The 11,215-nt window shown below is 57.0% G+C and overlaps 1 protein-coding gene across 1 annotated transcript; it reads right to left on the minus strand.

Annotated features, from left to right (window-relative positions):
* Positions 1 to 1,074: 1,074 nt before the first annotated feature.
* Positions 1,075 to 9,954, minus strand: SCN1B (sodium voltage-gated channel beta subunit 1). The gene is made up of 6 exons (XM_032488131.1): positions 9,540 to 9,954; positions 7,773 to 7,939; positions 6,763 to 7,003; positions 2,393 to 2,534; positions 1,800 to 1,871; positions 1,075 to 1,714 (listed from the first exon to the last, which is right to left on the minus strand). The coding sequence occupies exons 1-5, from the start codon at positions 9,577 to 9,579 to the stop codon at positions 1,805 to 1,807; spliced, it is 657 nt and encodes a 218-aa protein (XP_032344022.1). The 5' UTR covers positions 9,580 to 9,954; the 3' UTR covers positions 1,075 to 1,714; positions 1,800 to 1,804.
* Between the last annotated feature and the right edge of the window lie 1,261 nt (positions 9,955 to 11,215).

The raw sequence follows: 11,215 nt of genomic DNA on the forward strand, positions 1-11,215 counted from the left end.
ACCGAAGGAAGGAGGTACGAATTGGAGGAAATCCCATGGAGGGGCCTGGCTGCCCTAGCCCACCCAACCGCTTCTCCTGCCTCCTGCCCAGCCCCTGCCCTGCCCCAGCTCAGCCTAACCTGTCCCTGTCCACGTCCTGGACCCTTCCAACACCCCAGCTCCAGACCCCCCACTGCCTCTGCACCCCTTGTCCAGCACAGGTGGACAACAAGGCAGTCCCAGTTCCAGGCCGGGCCTCACTTGGCCCAGCCTTTGCCCCAGACTCTTCCAGCACCCCAACTCCTGCTCCAGCCTCCGCCCCTTCCCATGTCCCCAGCCCAGCCCCAGTCCCAAGCCTGCCCCAGCCCCCTCCCCCCAGCTGCTTTCCTACAAGTCACGGGGGCTGGTTTGCTTTGGCAGCCTCTCTGCTGCCTGCAGCAGTGACCTCTGGAGCTGGGAAGTCCGAGACAGGGGGGATGGGGACTTGGCCTGGAAAAGGCAGCACTGAGGGCTGAGGCCCAGGCCAAGTGGCCGGAAGTGTCCAGAGGCAGATACACACTGTCCCGCCAGCAGCCAAGAGTCATCCACGTCAGACCCTGGGGCCAGATAAACACCCAGACACACAAGGGTCACCAGGAGACACCTGCCTGTGGACAGCCATGCACCTAAACACAATCAGACCACCACTGCTCACCCTAGATAGGCCGGCCCTGCACAGCTGGACCCACCCGCTCGCCTCACGCACCCCATCCACTCAGAGCCACAGCGTCCCCCAGGGGGACACGCTGGTGTAGCCTTGGCGCTGCCAGCCCCAGTCTCTCTCCGTCTCTCTGTTCACAGCCCTTTCTCCTTTCCTCTCCCTTTCCCTAATCCACTGGTCCACTTCCTTGGCTTCTGTCTGGTTCCCTTGAAACTCTTGGTCCCCATTGAGCTAATGACTCCCCCAACCCCAACATTAATCAGGTAGTAATTGACTGCACCCGCTGGGCCGGCAGGTCGGCACTGAGTCTCAGACGCTGCCCCGCCCAGGAAAACGGAAGCTCTTGGATTTGGAGGGGGTGTAGAAGGTGATGGGCTCATGAGAGAGACTATGAATCAAGTCCAAGAATCTTTATTTCATGAACAAAACTACTTGTGTAAAGAGAGACGAGGCTGAATGGGCCCCTTTCTAAGTGGCCACAATCCAAGGCTGGTGAGAGAGGGCGGGTTGGGCTGGGGCAAGATTGCATCACAGGGAGAGGAGACCCCAGGTCCAGCCAGAGGAAGCAGGAAGGGACATGTCGCTGGGGGTCAGAGTGGGTCCCAGAAGCCCCTGCCCCAAACTGTTCCAGCCCATCACAACCCCCGCTGGGCAGGGAGGGGGCGGGGAGGGGCTGGGTCCCCAGCAGTGCGTGTCCGAAGCGGCCAACGTGTGCAAATCAGCAAGAAGGAGGGGTGCGGAGCCGCTGCCCCCACCTCACCGCCCCCTCCTCCCAAACAGGCAGCAGAAGCAGGGGTGGGGGCAGCGGCAGTATTGCTTGACCCATCATGCATGGCGCGGGTGGGTGATGGGGCAGGAGGAAGAGGCTGGATTAGGGGTGTGAGCCAAGCCCCCTGCCCCTCCCACCCTGGAGGCTCCATTGGCAGGTCTCTGAGGCTTGCGGAGGCCCAGGAATGGCCAACCCCCATCGTGGGGAAGGCTGTGCCCGGATGTTCCCCATTAGGGCTGGCTCTTCCTTGAGGTGGAGCCCAGGGCCTAAAGGTGAGGGAGACACAGGATCAGGGACCTAACGGCTGCCACCTCCCAGACCCTCCAGCCCCTGTCTGCCCACCCAACTTACCAGGGCTATTCAGCCACCTGGACGCCCGTACAGTTCTCCTTGCTTTCTGAGGTGATGGCCAGGTATTCCGAGCTGTGGGGGCAAGGACCATGTGTACAGCAACCCATCACCAGGCTGGCCCACCCCCAGGAGACTGAGGGTTGAGGTCTCTGTCCCAGGCGTACAGGGATCCAGAGTCAGAGAGAGGAGGGGGCTGCAGGCTGGACCCGAGGGATCTGAAAGAAGCCCAGGCTGGGGACCTGAAGTCGAGAGTGAGGAAGGACAAGACTGGGGAGGGGAGTGGGAGGCTCGGACTCCTGGGTCCTGAAGAAAGAAGGGGCTGGGGCCTGGACTCCTGCATCTCTAGGGCAGAGGATACTAGGACTGAGCCCTGGGTCCTGACAGAAGTAGGGGCTGAGAGTCCGAGGGAGGAGGGGCTGGGAACTGACCACGACCTTGTCCCACCTCTGACAACAAATGCTCCCCTCTAGGGAAGACTGGCAGACGGCGCCCTGGGTTGCTCCCCTGCTCGCCTCCCTACTCAGCTCATGCTGCCCCTGGGAAGTGCTGGGTGTCCTGGGCCGCCTCTCCCCCTCCTCGCCGACCCCACTTACGCATTTTCTTGTGCAGCAGCCTCCGTGGCAGCAGCGATCTTCTTGTAGCAGTAAATCATCTCTGCCACGAGCCATATGGTCAACACCACGATGAGCACGTACATCATGATCTCAGACACGATGGACGCCATGTCTCTGTTGGCTGCAGGGGCCAGGTGGGGTCAGGTGGCAGCCTGAGTGTGCCTCGAGTTTGCTGAGTGAGCCTGGGCAAGGGGTTTGACCTCCCTGGGCCTGGTCTGCAAACAGGGCCATGCTGCTTCACTACAGTCACTGTTGTCACTGTGGTTCTCAGCCTTGGACGGGCTTTGGGATCACCCTCAACCTGCCTCCCTGTGTAACTTGAGGGTACCTCCGTGTCATTAGGTGGCTGTAGGTGCCTAAGAGCTGAAGCTCTGTAACCAGAAGGCTCAGATTCAAATCCTGGCTCTGCCACTTGCCAGCTGTGTGACGTTGGGCAAGTGATTCAGCCTCTCTGGGTCTCAGTTTCCCCATCTGTAAAAAGTTGATAATCACAGTATCTCCTTCGTGGGAGTGGTATGAGAATTACATAAGCTTTAAAAATCCTTAGAATAGTGCTTGACATGTAGATAGCACTCGATCAATGCTTACTACTGTTACAATTATTTCTGTTATTATTGGGGCAGTACAGCATAGTAGTTAAGAGCAGGGGCTCTGGGGCCAGACTGTCAAGGTTCAAATCCTATCTCTGCCTCTTATTAGCTGTGTGACCTTAGGCAAATGACTCCACCTCTCTGGGCCTCTATTCCCCCTCCCCCCGAAAATAAGGATGATAATACTCATGTCTTCTCATGGAGTTGCTGGGAGGAGGAAATGTGTTATCATCTGTAAACAGCATCCTTGGACGTGCTTGCCATCAGCAGTGCCTAAGTGTTGGCTATTTGCTGGTGGTTTCCGGAAACCCTCTATCCTTTCCGCAGCACTGGCTCTTGCCAACGTCAACTTCCTTTCATTGAGCCTAAATTTAAACTAAGGGAGCATGCTCAGCCAGGGGACCAGAGTGGAAGGCCACTGTGGCATCCTCGGCCGGATTTCGCAGGTGTCCCCTCCGCATCCCTGGCCCCCTCCTTCCGGTGGCCGGGATCTCATTTTCCCCGGTTCTCACGTGGTCTTCCTCCCCTGGGAGCGGGCACTTTCTGCCACTCCACCCGGGGCAGATGGCACCAGTGCTTTCTGGGCCACCGTGAGGGGGGTGCAGGGCCAGAAGTTTCTCTCCTGCTTCCCAGAGGAAGAGCTGAGAACAGGGTTCCACACTTCATCTTTTTGTTCATTCGTTCTTTCACTCAAAAGATACCATGAATTTGTCTCATGCAGTGAGTGTCTACTCTCAGCCAGGCTCTGTGCTCAGTTCTTTATCTGAGCATCCCCTGGACTCTTTGAAACAACCTCAAGGAGAGAGACAGTCCAGGCTTGCCATGTCAGCTGACTTCCAGAAGCACAACGAGTTGGATACATGTTGGATAAAGTCAAAAACTGGAATTCTCACTCCTGCTCCCAGAACTCAATGCCCAAAGGGATTCAGGTAATCTGGTATCTCCTGCTCTCCCAATCAGATGAGGATAGTGACAGGCACGGCTCTGCAGCCCACCTTCCAGACAAGGACACTGAGGCCCAGAGAGGGGAAGGTAGTGGACAAGGATGCACAGCCAGGATTGCTCTCAAAGTCAAGATTCAACCCCAAGTATAACTGACTGCAGGGTCCGAGTTCTCATCTGCTCTGGGAAGCTCCCAGAGCCTAAGAGAGACTTGGGAACGGCTGTGGCATGTGGGGCGCAGTCTCCATTAACCCACCGGACATCTCAGGAGGTGGGACTGTCAATCTCCCACTGCCCAGATGAGGAACTGAGGCAGAGGGGCGACACAGAGGAGCAGAGGCACCTTCTCCAGGGAGACCTTTGATTTCTTCAAAACCCCAAATCTTCTGAGGGCTTCACCTGCCTGCCCACACAGGCAGCCAACAAATCTGAAGCCCCAGCCTGCACCTCTGCAGGCAGGAGGCCTCACCGGCCTCAGACACTGCTTCACCTCCACACATTCTCCCCTCGTACTGGGCGCATCTAAATAGATTTAGCCCTCCTGTCCCCCGCTGCCGGCCCCGCTCCTGGTGAGGGACCCTCAGGTGCTTCCTGCTATCTTCGGCACCTCTGCCAGGTCAGCGAAGGCCCCACCACCTGCACCCACTGCCCCTCCTTTGGAAATGACTCAGTTCATTGCTAAGGGGTTATTACCAGGAGGCAATACAGACTGACTGGGAACATTTGAAACTGCTGTGAGACACTGGATTATAATAAAAAAAAAAAAAAATACAGCACAGCCAGCAAGGCTAGCAATACAATAACATCACGGGGAATGAAAGGAATAGTGTAGAGTGATACATAATGTTAAAAATACTACAGTATGATGGGTGATGCTGAGTATAGTATAGTAAACCAAGCAAAAATTTTAAATACTACAATCTGATTGATAGTATTTTAGAATTCTCTAGCACGGTAGGTAATGATAAAAATATGATAGTATGGCTGATAACACTAAAAAGACTCTGGTATGATGGTTATGATAAAAAATACTGCTGTATGAAGTGGGACGGTATAGCTCAGAGGTAGAGCACATGCTTAGGGTGCATGAGGTCCCAGGTTCAATCCCCAGTGCCTCCTCTAAAAATAAATAAACATAATTACCACCCTCTCCGCAAACACACTGTTGTATATATGTGAAAACAGTACAGCATATAGTATAATACAAAATACTACACTGCCCTGGGTGGGGTTTAAAAAAAAGCAATACTATGGTGGATAAAAAACAAGGTATGGTAGATGATGCTAAACACACAGACTCTGGGAGGTAACAGAAAGAGCTCGATATTACATATAATATAATATAGATATGAGAACGCAGGCTCTGGCAGGTAGTAGAATGTGGTAGACAATGTTAACAAAGGGAGGCTCTACTGGGTCACGGGCATGCCTGAGCCTATGAGCAGATGAGACGGTATCCTGAGCAAGGGCCGAGCCACAATGTGGAAAGAACCTGGGAGCCTGAAGGGCATCACAGAGCCTCCCTGCCTCCTGACCCTTCAACTCAGCACAGACTTGGGAGACAGCACTGGCACAGATTTGGTTAAGCCACAGTATTTGGGAGCATCTTTGTTACAACCACTCTACTTTCCCCCAACTCATGCAGGCGGGGCTCCATCTTCTCTCTCTGTGGGCGGCCGCCCACTCAGCATCATGACCTACACCAAGTCGCTCAGATATGTCTTCTGAATTGAATTCTGCTGGATCACTTTGATAATAAACGTAAAAATGCTAATTATCAAAAGAAACCCACAGGCTCTGGCTGACAGCAGAGTAGAGTGAGTCATGCCAAGAACAGGAACAAAAGTCACACAGGCTCGGTTGGGTTCAAATCCAGGTCCCAGCTCTGTGACCTTGGCCGTGTGATCCTACCTCCCTGAGCCTTGGTTTCCCTATCTGTAAAACGGGGACAGGAAGAGCTTCTGCTCCCAGAGGGTGGGTGGGAGGCTTCAGTGAGGGGCTCCACATAAGGTGCTGAGGGCAGCAACTGTCTCAGGGAACTGGGGACGATGCACAATGCCCGTGATGATGTGTGTGCATTGTGGGCCCCGCGGGACCCACTTGCCAGGCTCTTTGGTAGCGCAAGGTATCTCCCTGACTCTCAAAGCTAATGGTCCAGAGGGCCCTGGAAATTTTCCAATTTACACCCATCAGAAGATGGTTCAGGGAAAGGGTTCAAGGCAGCTGAAGCCAAAATGAAATGGTTCAAAAACACCTTAGATCTTTGCTGCTCAGTGTGGCCCTAGACCTGCAGCTTTGGCCTCACCTGAGAGCTTGTTTGAAATGAAGCTTCAGATGACACACTCCTATCTCTCGCCCCACGTGACAGAGGGAGGCAGGGTCAAGGCTAAGCAACAGTCAGAAGCACCACCACCATCGCCCCCATGTGCTGAGACCCCACTGTGACCGGCAGGCCAGCAGCTGACACTCAGTTATTCCTCAGTCCTCACCAACACCACCAGGAGAGGGAGATACTATTACCATCCTGTGTCCATACAGAACAAACCTTCAGCTCAGAGACAGGGAGACACCTGCCGGAGGTCACACAGCACAGGTGGCAGAGCTGAGTTCTGCACCCAGCACTTTCATGGGAGTGGCCTGCTGTGACCTCTCCGTGGCTGAAGGGAAACGGAGGAGCCCAGAGTTGGAGTCCAGGAAACAGGAAGGAGGTGCTGCTGCCCCTGCAGCCGTGGGTGGTTGGCTGGCCCAGGCGCGGAGCCAGCCCGTCCCCTCCCCGCCATCTGTCCCTCCATCTGGCTGCCGGTGGGCTGGACTCACCTTTGTCCACCACCTCAAGGTGGATCTTCTTGACGACGCTGGTGTTGTGCTCATAATTCTCGAAGAAGAGCAGGCGGTAGACGTGGCACTCGTAGTCGCCCGAGTGGTTGTAGGTGACATTGGTGATGAAGATGGACAGGTCCTGCAGGTCCTTGGTGCCCCGGCTGCCGTTCCACACCACCCGGCCCTCAAAGCGCTCGTCCTCCTCCAGCTGCAGCACCTCGTTCTCGTAGCGCAGGATCTGGGGGCGGCGGGGGGCGGGGGGCGGGGTCACGGTCGGGCACCTCCCACACCGGGCCCTCTCTTCGGTCCCTCGCTACGACACACACAGACAGACACGCGCATGGGCTCAGGCACGGAGGGGACAGGGGTCAAGGCTCTCGACTGGGCCTGCCCCAGACCCTGACTGTGCCCGAGCCCTGACACGCACGCTCACACACGTGTGCCTCAGTCATCCTTCCAAGCCCCAGTTTGGCCTTCCTGGCCTTCATTCTCCACAATTCTTCCTCTGCCCCCAGACACGCTCCTCAGCCAGGGAGAAAGGAGGCCTGATTCCGACCGCTGTAGACCCTAGCTCTCCAGCAGATCCTAAAGTGCGTGGTGCCCCTTCATACGTAATTCAAAATACACGTAGTGAAAAGGAGGTCACAAAAGTTCTGTTTCCTTCCGTGATGACTCTCTAAGACATTTTTGCTGGTAGTGAATAATTCCAGTGACATTTATTTTGTGCCAAGAACGTGCCAAGTGCAGCAACTCAATCAATCCTCACACAAGCCTTGGAGTTAGAGACCACCTCCACCCTATCTTTACAGAGGAGGAAACTGAGGTTCAGAGAGGCTTAATGACTTGCCCAAGGTCACCAGCCGGTCAGTGGTGGAGCTGGAATCTGGATCCAGGTCATCAGTAATAGCACATTACTGAAAACAACCAACCAGTCCCCACTGGAACCCTGCCCCTCCCCACTCGCACACAGACACCCACCCATCGCGCCGTGCCAGGCGACCACGCACCTTAACAAAATCCTCAGTGCCCTTCTGGCGGAAGGTCCACTCTGTGAAGGTCTCGGCGGTGGTCTCGCTGCGGCGCTTGCAGGAGATGCACAGAATTTTGAAGGTCATCCCGTACACGGCCTCGGTCTCCGAGTCCACCTCCACACAGCCCCCCCAGGCTGAGGACACTGCGGGGACAGCAGGCTCCCATCACCCTCAGCAATGCCCGACTCACTGGCTGTTGGCTCTCGGGCCCCTGGGAGACCATCTGTTTCCCCTTAATGATCAGAATGGACAGAACCTGACCAGAGCCTGGCCCTGCCACCTGCTGCATGCCGTTGGCCAGCCCCGCATCTTCTCTGAGCCTCAGTTTCCCTCTGTGAATGGGGAGGGAAGCCATCATCTCGGCTTCTGAGGGTTGCTGGGCAGGTTATTTGAGGTAAGGCCCCAGCAGGGGGCCTGGCACACAGGACGCCCCCAATAAATAGGGTGTTACTGTGGTCAGTAACTCAGAGCCTTTGCTACCCAAGTTCCTCTTGTTCAGAAGGCCACTTGCCCAAGGTACTGCAGCATCTAGTGGTGGGACCAGAATTCCAGCTGTGTTAGAAGTTCAAGGTGGTGGTGTCAGCTCTACCATTATTGCTCTGTAGGACCAGCCAGCCCCAGAGAAATGGGTTGGGAGAAGGCAAGGCCTCCAAGAAGGAGATGCGTACGGGAACCAGGGCAGATCCACACTCCAGCCCTGCTCCCCAGTCTCATAAGTTCCTGCGCCATCCACCCCTCCCCAATTCTGCCTCAGTCCCCTCTGTTCCCAGGCTCCTCACTTCCTGATGCCAATCCCACCTCCTGTCAGGCTTCTCAAAACTTCCTGAGCTCTTTCCTGCCGCTGCAGGGCCTTTGCACCCCCACAGGATTCCAGTCCCTTTGAGTCCCTCCTCCACATTCTTACCTGCCAACCCCCTTCCTGCTCACTAGCGAATGCTGTGTGTCTCCAGCCCTAGGTCTCTTTGTCCCTGATGATTCTTTCCTCTATTAATCTTGGGCTTTCTGCCCTCCTCTTCTGCTGTCTCTTTGCGTCCCCCTGAGCGCCTGTCTCTCACTCTTTCTCTCTCTTCGGGACCTCTCTGAAGATCCCACCACTTTGTGTCCTCTCCCCAGGCTCAGACACCTTCTCCTGGCCTCTCACTATCTCTCTCTCTACCTTTCCCTGTCCTTTTGAAACTCCATCTCTCCCTGTGTCTCCATCTTTTTCTGCCTCTCTCAAGTTTTTCTCTCTCCACTGCTCAGATTCTTAACTCTCTTCAGTCTCTCTCTCGAGCACACTCTGCATCTCCCTGTGTCCCGGCCTTTACTTCCATCTCCCCAGTCTCCCAGTAGAGCACTTAAGAGTACTCCGAGACCTTCTGTGTCTCTTGCCCCTTCCCTTTTGTCTCCATCTCTCCCTGTCTCTCAGTCTCTCCGTCCCAATCTCTGCGCGCCGCCTTCCCCCCACCCCCTCCCGCGGCTGTGGGTGTCACATTGCAGCCTGCGGGGCTCCGGGAGCAGCTGACTCCGCGTTTCCTCGCCCCCGGCTGGGCGCCCGCAGCCGCCAAGCTGTGCCAGCCCGGCCCCCGCCCGCTCGCGCCCACCCGCGCCCTCCCTAGCCCGGCTCCCCGCGCTCACAACTTCTGAAGCGGACTTAGCCGGGCCGGGGGATGGGCGACGGGCCGCCAGCGCCGGCGGGCCCGAGTCCAGAGCGCGAATCCCGCCGCCCGGTCAGTGCCCCGGCTGCGTCCCCCGCGCACTCACCCAGTGCCGCGCCGACCACGAAGGCCAGCAGCGTCCCCATGGCTGCGCCGCGCACGCTGCGCCCCCCTCCCGGGCCGCCGGTATTAATAGCGGGGCGAGAGGCGGCGGGACCCGGCGGCGCTTAGAATGTCCCCGGGAGCGCGCGGGCGCAGCAGCTGCGGCTCTGGGACCGGCGAGGGGGGAGGAGGGGGGGCGCGGCCCCCCCGCTCCGGTTACCGCCGGGGGCCCAGCCCCGGGGCCCGGCGTCCGGGCATCCCCGCCGCGCGGGCGGCGGCCGCTGCTGGGGCTGCTGCGCTGGCGCGCACAGCCGGGCACATCCGCCAGGTGCGCGGACCCCGGCCCCGCTCCTGCTCGGGCGCTCTAGGGCGCGGGCCGCGGTCTCCTGCGCACTGCAGCGGCGGCGGCGGCCACGGGAGGGAGGAGGGAGAGGGAGGGGGCGGGATGAATCACCGCGGGGGGAGGGCGCGGCTGCCCAGCCTTTGCCGCAGCGGCCCGGGAGGCGCCCGCTGCACCGGCCTCTCCCGGTGGCGCGGGGACCACGGCTTCTGGGGCGTGGGGCGCATGGTCTGGGTGTGCGACCCCTCCAAGATTCTGGAGACCCCCAGCATCAGAGTCTGGGAAAGTCACCCCCAGTGTCATGAGAGGGCTTGCAGGGTGGTTTGAGGGCCGGGCTTCGGACTTCATATTATGGAGGTCATTCTCATGGGATCTCCAGAAAACTTGGCTGGACCTTCTAAGCGACCTCCCTCTCAGATCCTTGGCACTCTGACCTGGAGATCACTGTGTGGGAACCCAGGTGGGCATGGGGCGGGTAGTGCCAAGCTAGGGTTAAGCCATAATACTCCAGACCCCTCCCAAACACGAGAGGCAACCTGAATCCGAACCAGAGGCTGCTCGGGGGATTTGGGGTGCCATGTTTCAAGACGAGGGTCCTTCATGACCCCCCTCCCCTTTTTGTCTCTGACGTCATCTACTCCCCTTTCCCCCCGACTTCCCACTGCTGTCCAGGCCTTTGCTGTTTCCAACACACAAAGCTCATTCCCACCTCGGGGACTTCACCCTTGCTCTTCTTTGCTTGGACCACTCTTCCCTGAGGCGACCAAAGGGCTCACTTCTTTTCCTCCTGCAGCTCTTGGCCCCAGTGTCACCTTCATCAGGCCTTCTGTCCATTCAGGGCAAACTGCCTCCACCATCCCTTACTTGACCTCCTTTACTAGTTTTTTTTTTTTTTTTTTTTCTCTTTTCCATGGTGGTTGTCACTACCTGACATTATCCTCTTCTTTACATGGTTTCTCCGTTCACTGCTTGTCTCTCCAACCCTGGAAAATGACCTCCCCCCGGGTGAGGACATTGTCCTGTGCACTGCTGTCTCCAGCACCTTCAACTGTGCCTGTCACATTGTAGGTGCTCAATAAACAGTCATCAAATGAATAAATAACTGCCAATGCCAGAGGCCTTCCAAGATGCTGCATCCATTTCTATCTCCCCAAACATTCTCAGCAATTTCTGTTATTATCTGCATTTTACAGGCAAGGAAACTGAGGCAGCAGCTGGCCGCAGATGGATCTGGAACCCAACTGGGCGATGGCAGGTGGCTCGTCCTATCAATAGATTCTGCTAAATGGAGAGGATGAGGGTGGGTTCTGGGCTGTCAGGACCAGGGTGGGAATGAGAAT

Source organism: Camelus ferus, chromosome 9, assembly GCF_009834535.1.
Source record: "Camelus ferus isolate YT-003-E chromosome 9, BCGSAC_Cfer_1.0, whole genome shotgun sequence".
NCBI classification, from domain to species: domain Eukaryota; kingdom Metazoa; phylum Chordata; class Mammalia; order Artiodactyla; family Camelidae; genus Camelus; species Camelus ferus.

Bases quoted from the DNA above. Each gene is read 5' to 3' on its own strand.
- SCN1B (XM_032488131.1), bottom strand. From the start codon at position 9,579: ATGGGGACGCTGCTGGCCTTCGTGGTCGGCGCGGCACTGG. The intron at 7,940-9,539 runs GTGAGTGCGCGG...CTGTCCCCGCAG, and splicing joins CGTGGTCGGCGCGGCACTGG to TGTCCTCAGCCTGGGGGGGC. The intron at 7,004-7,772 runs GTGCGTGGTCGC...CGCCGCCCCCAG, and splicing joins GCACTGAGGATTTTGTTAAG to ATCCTGCGCTACGAGAACGA.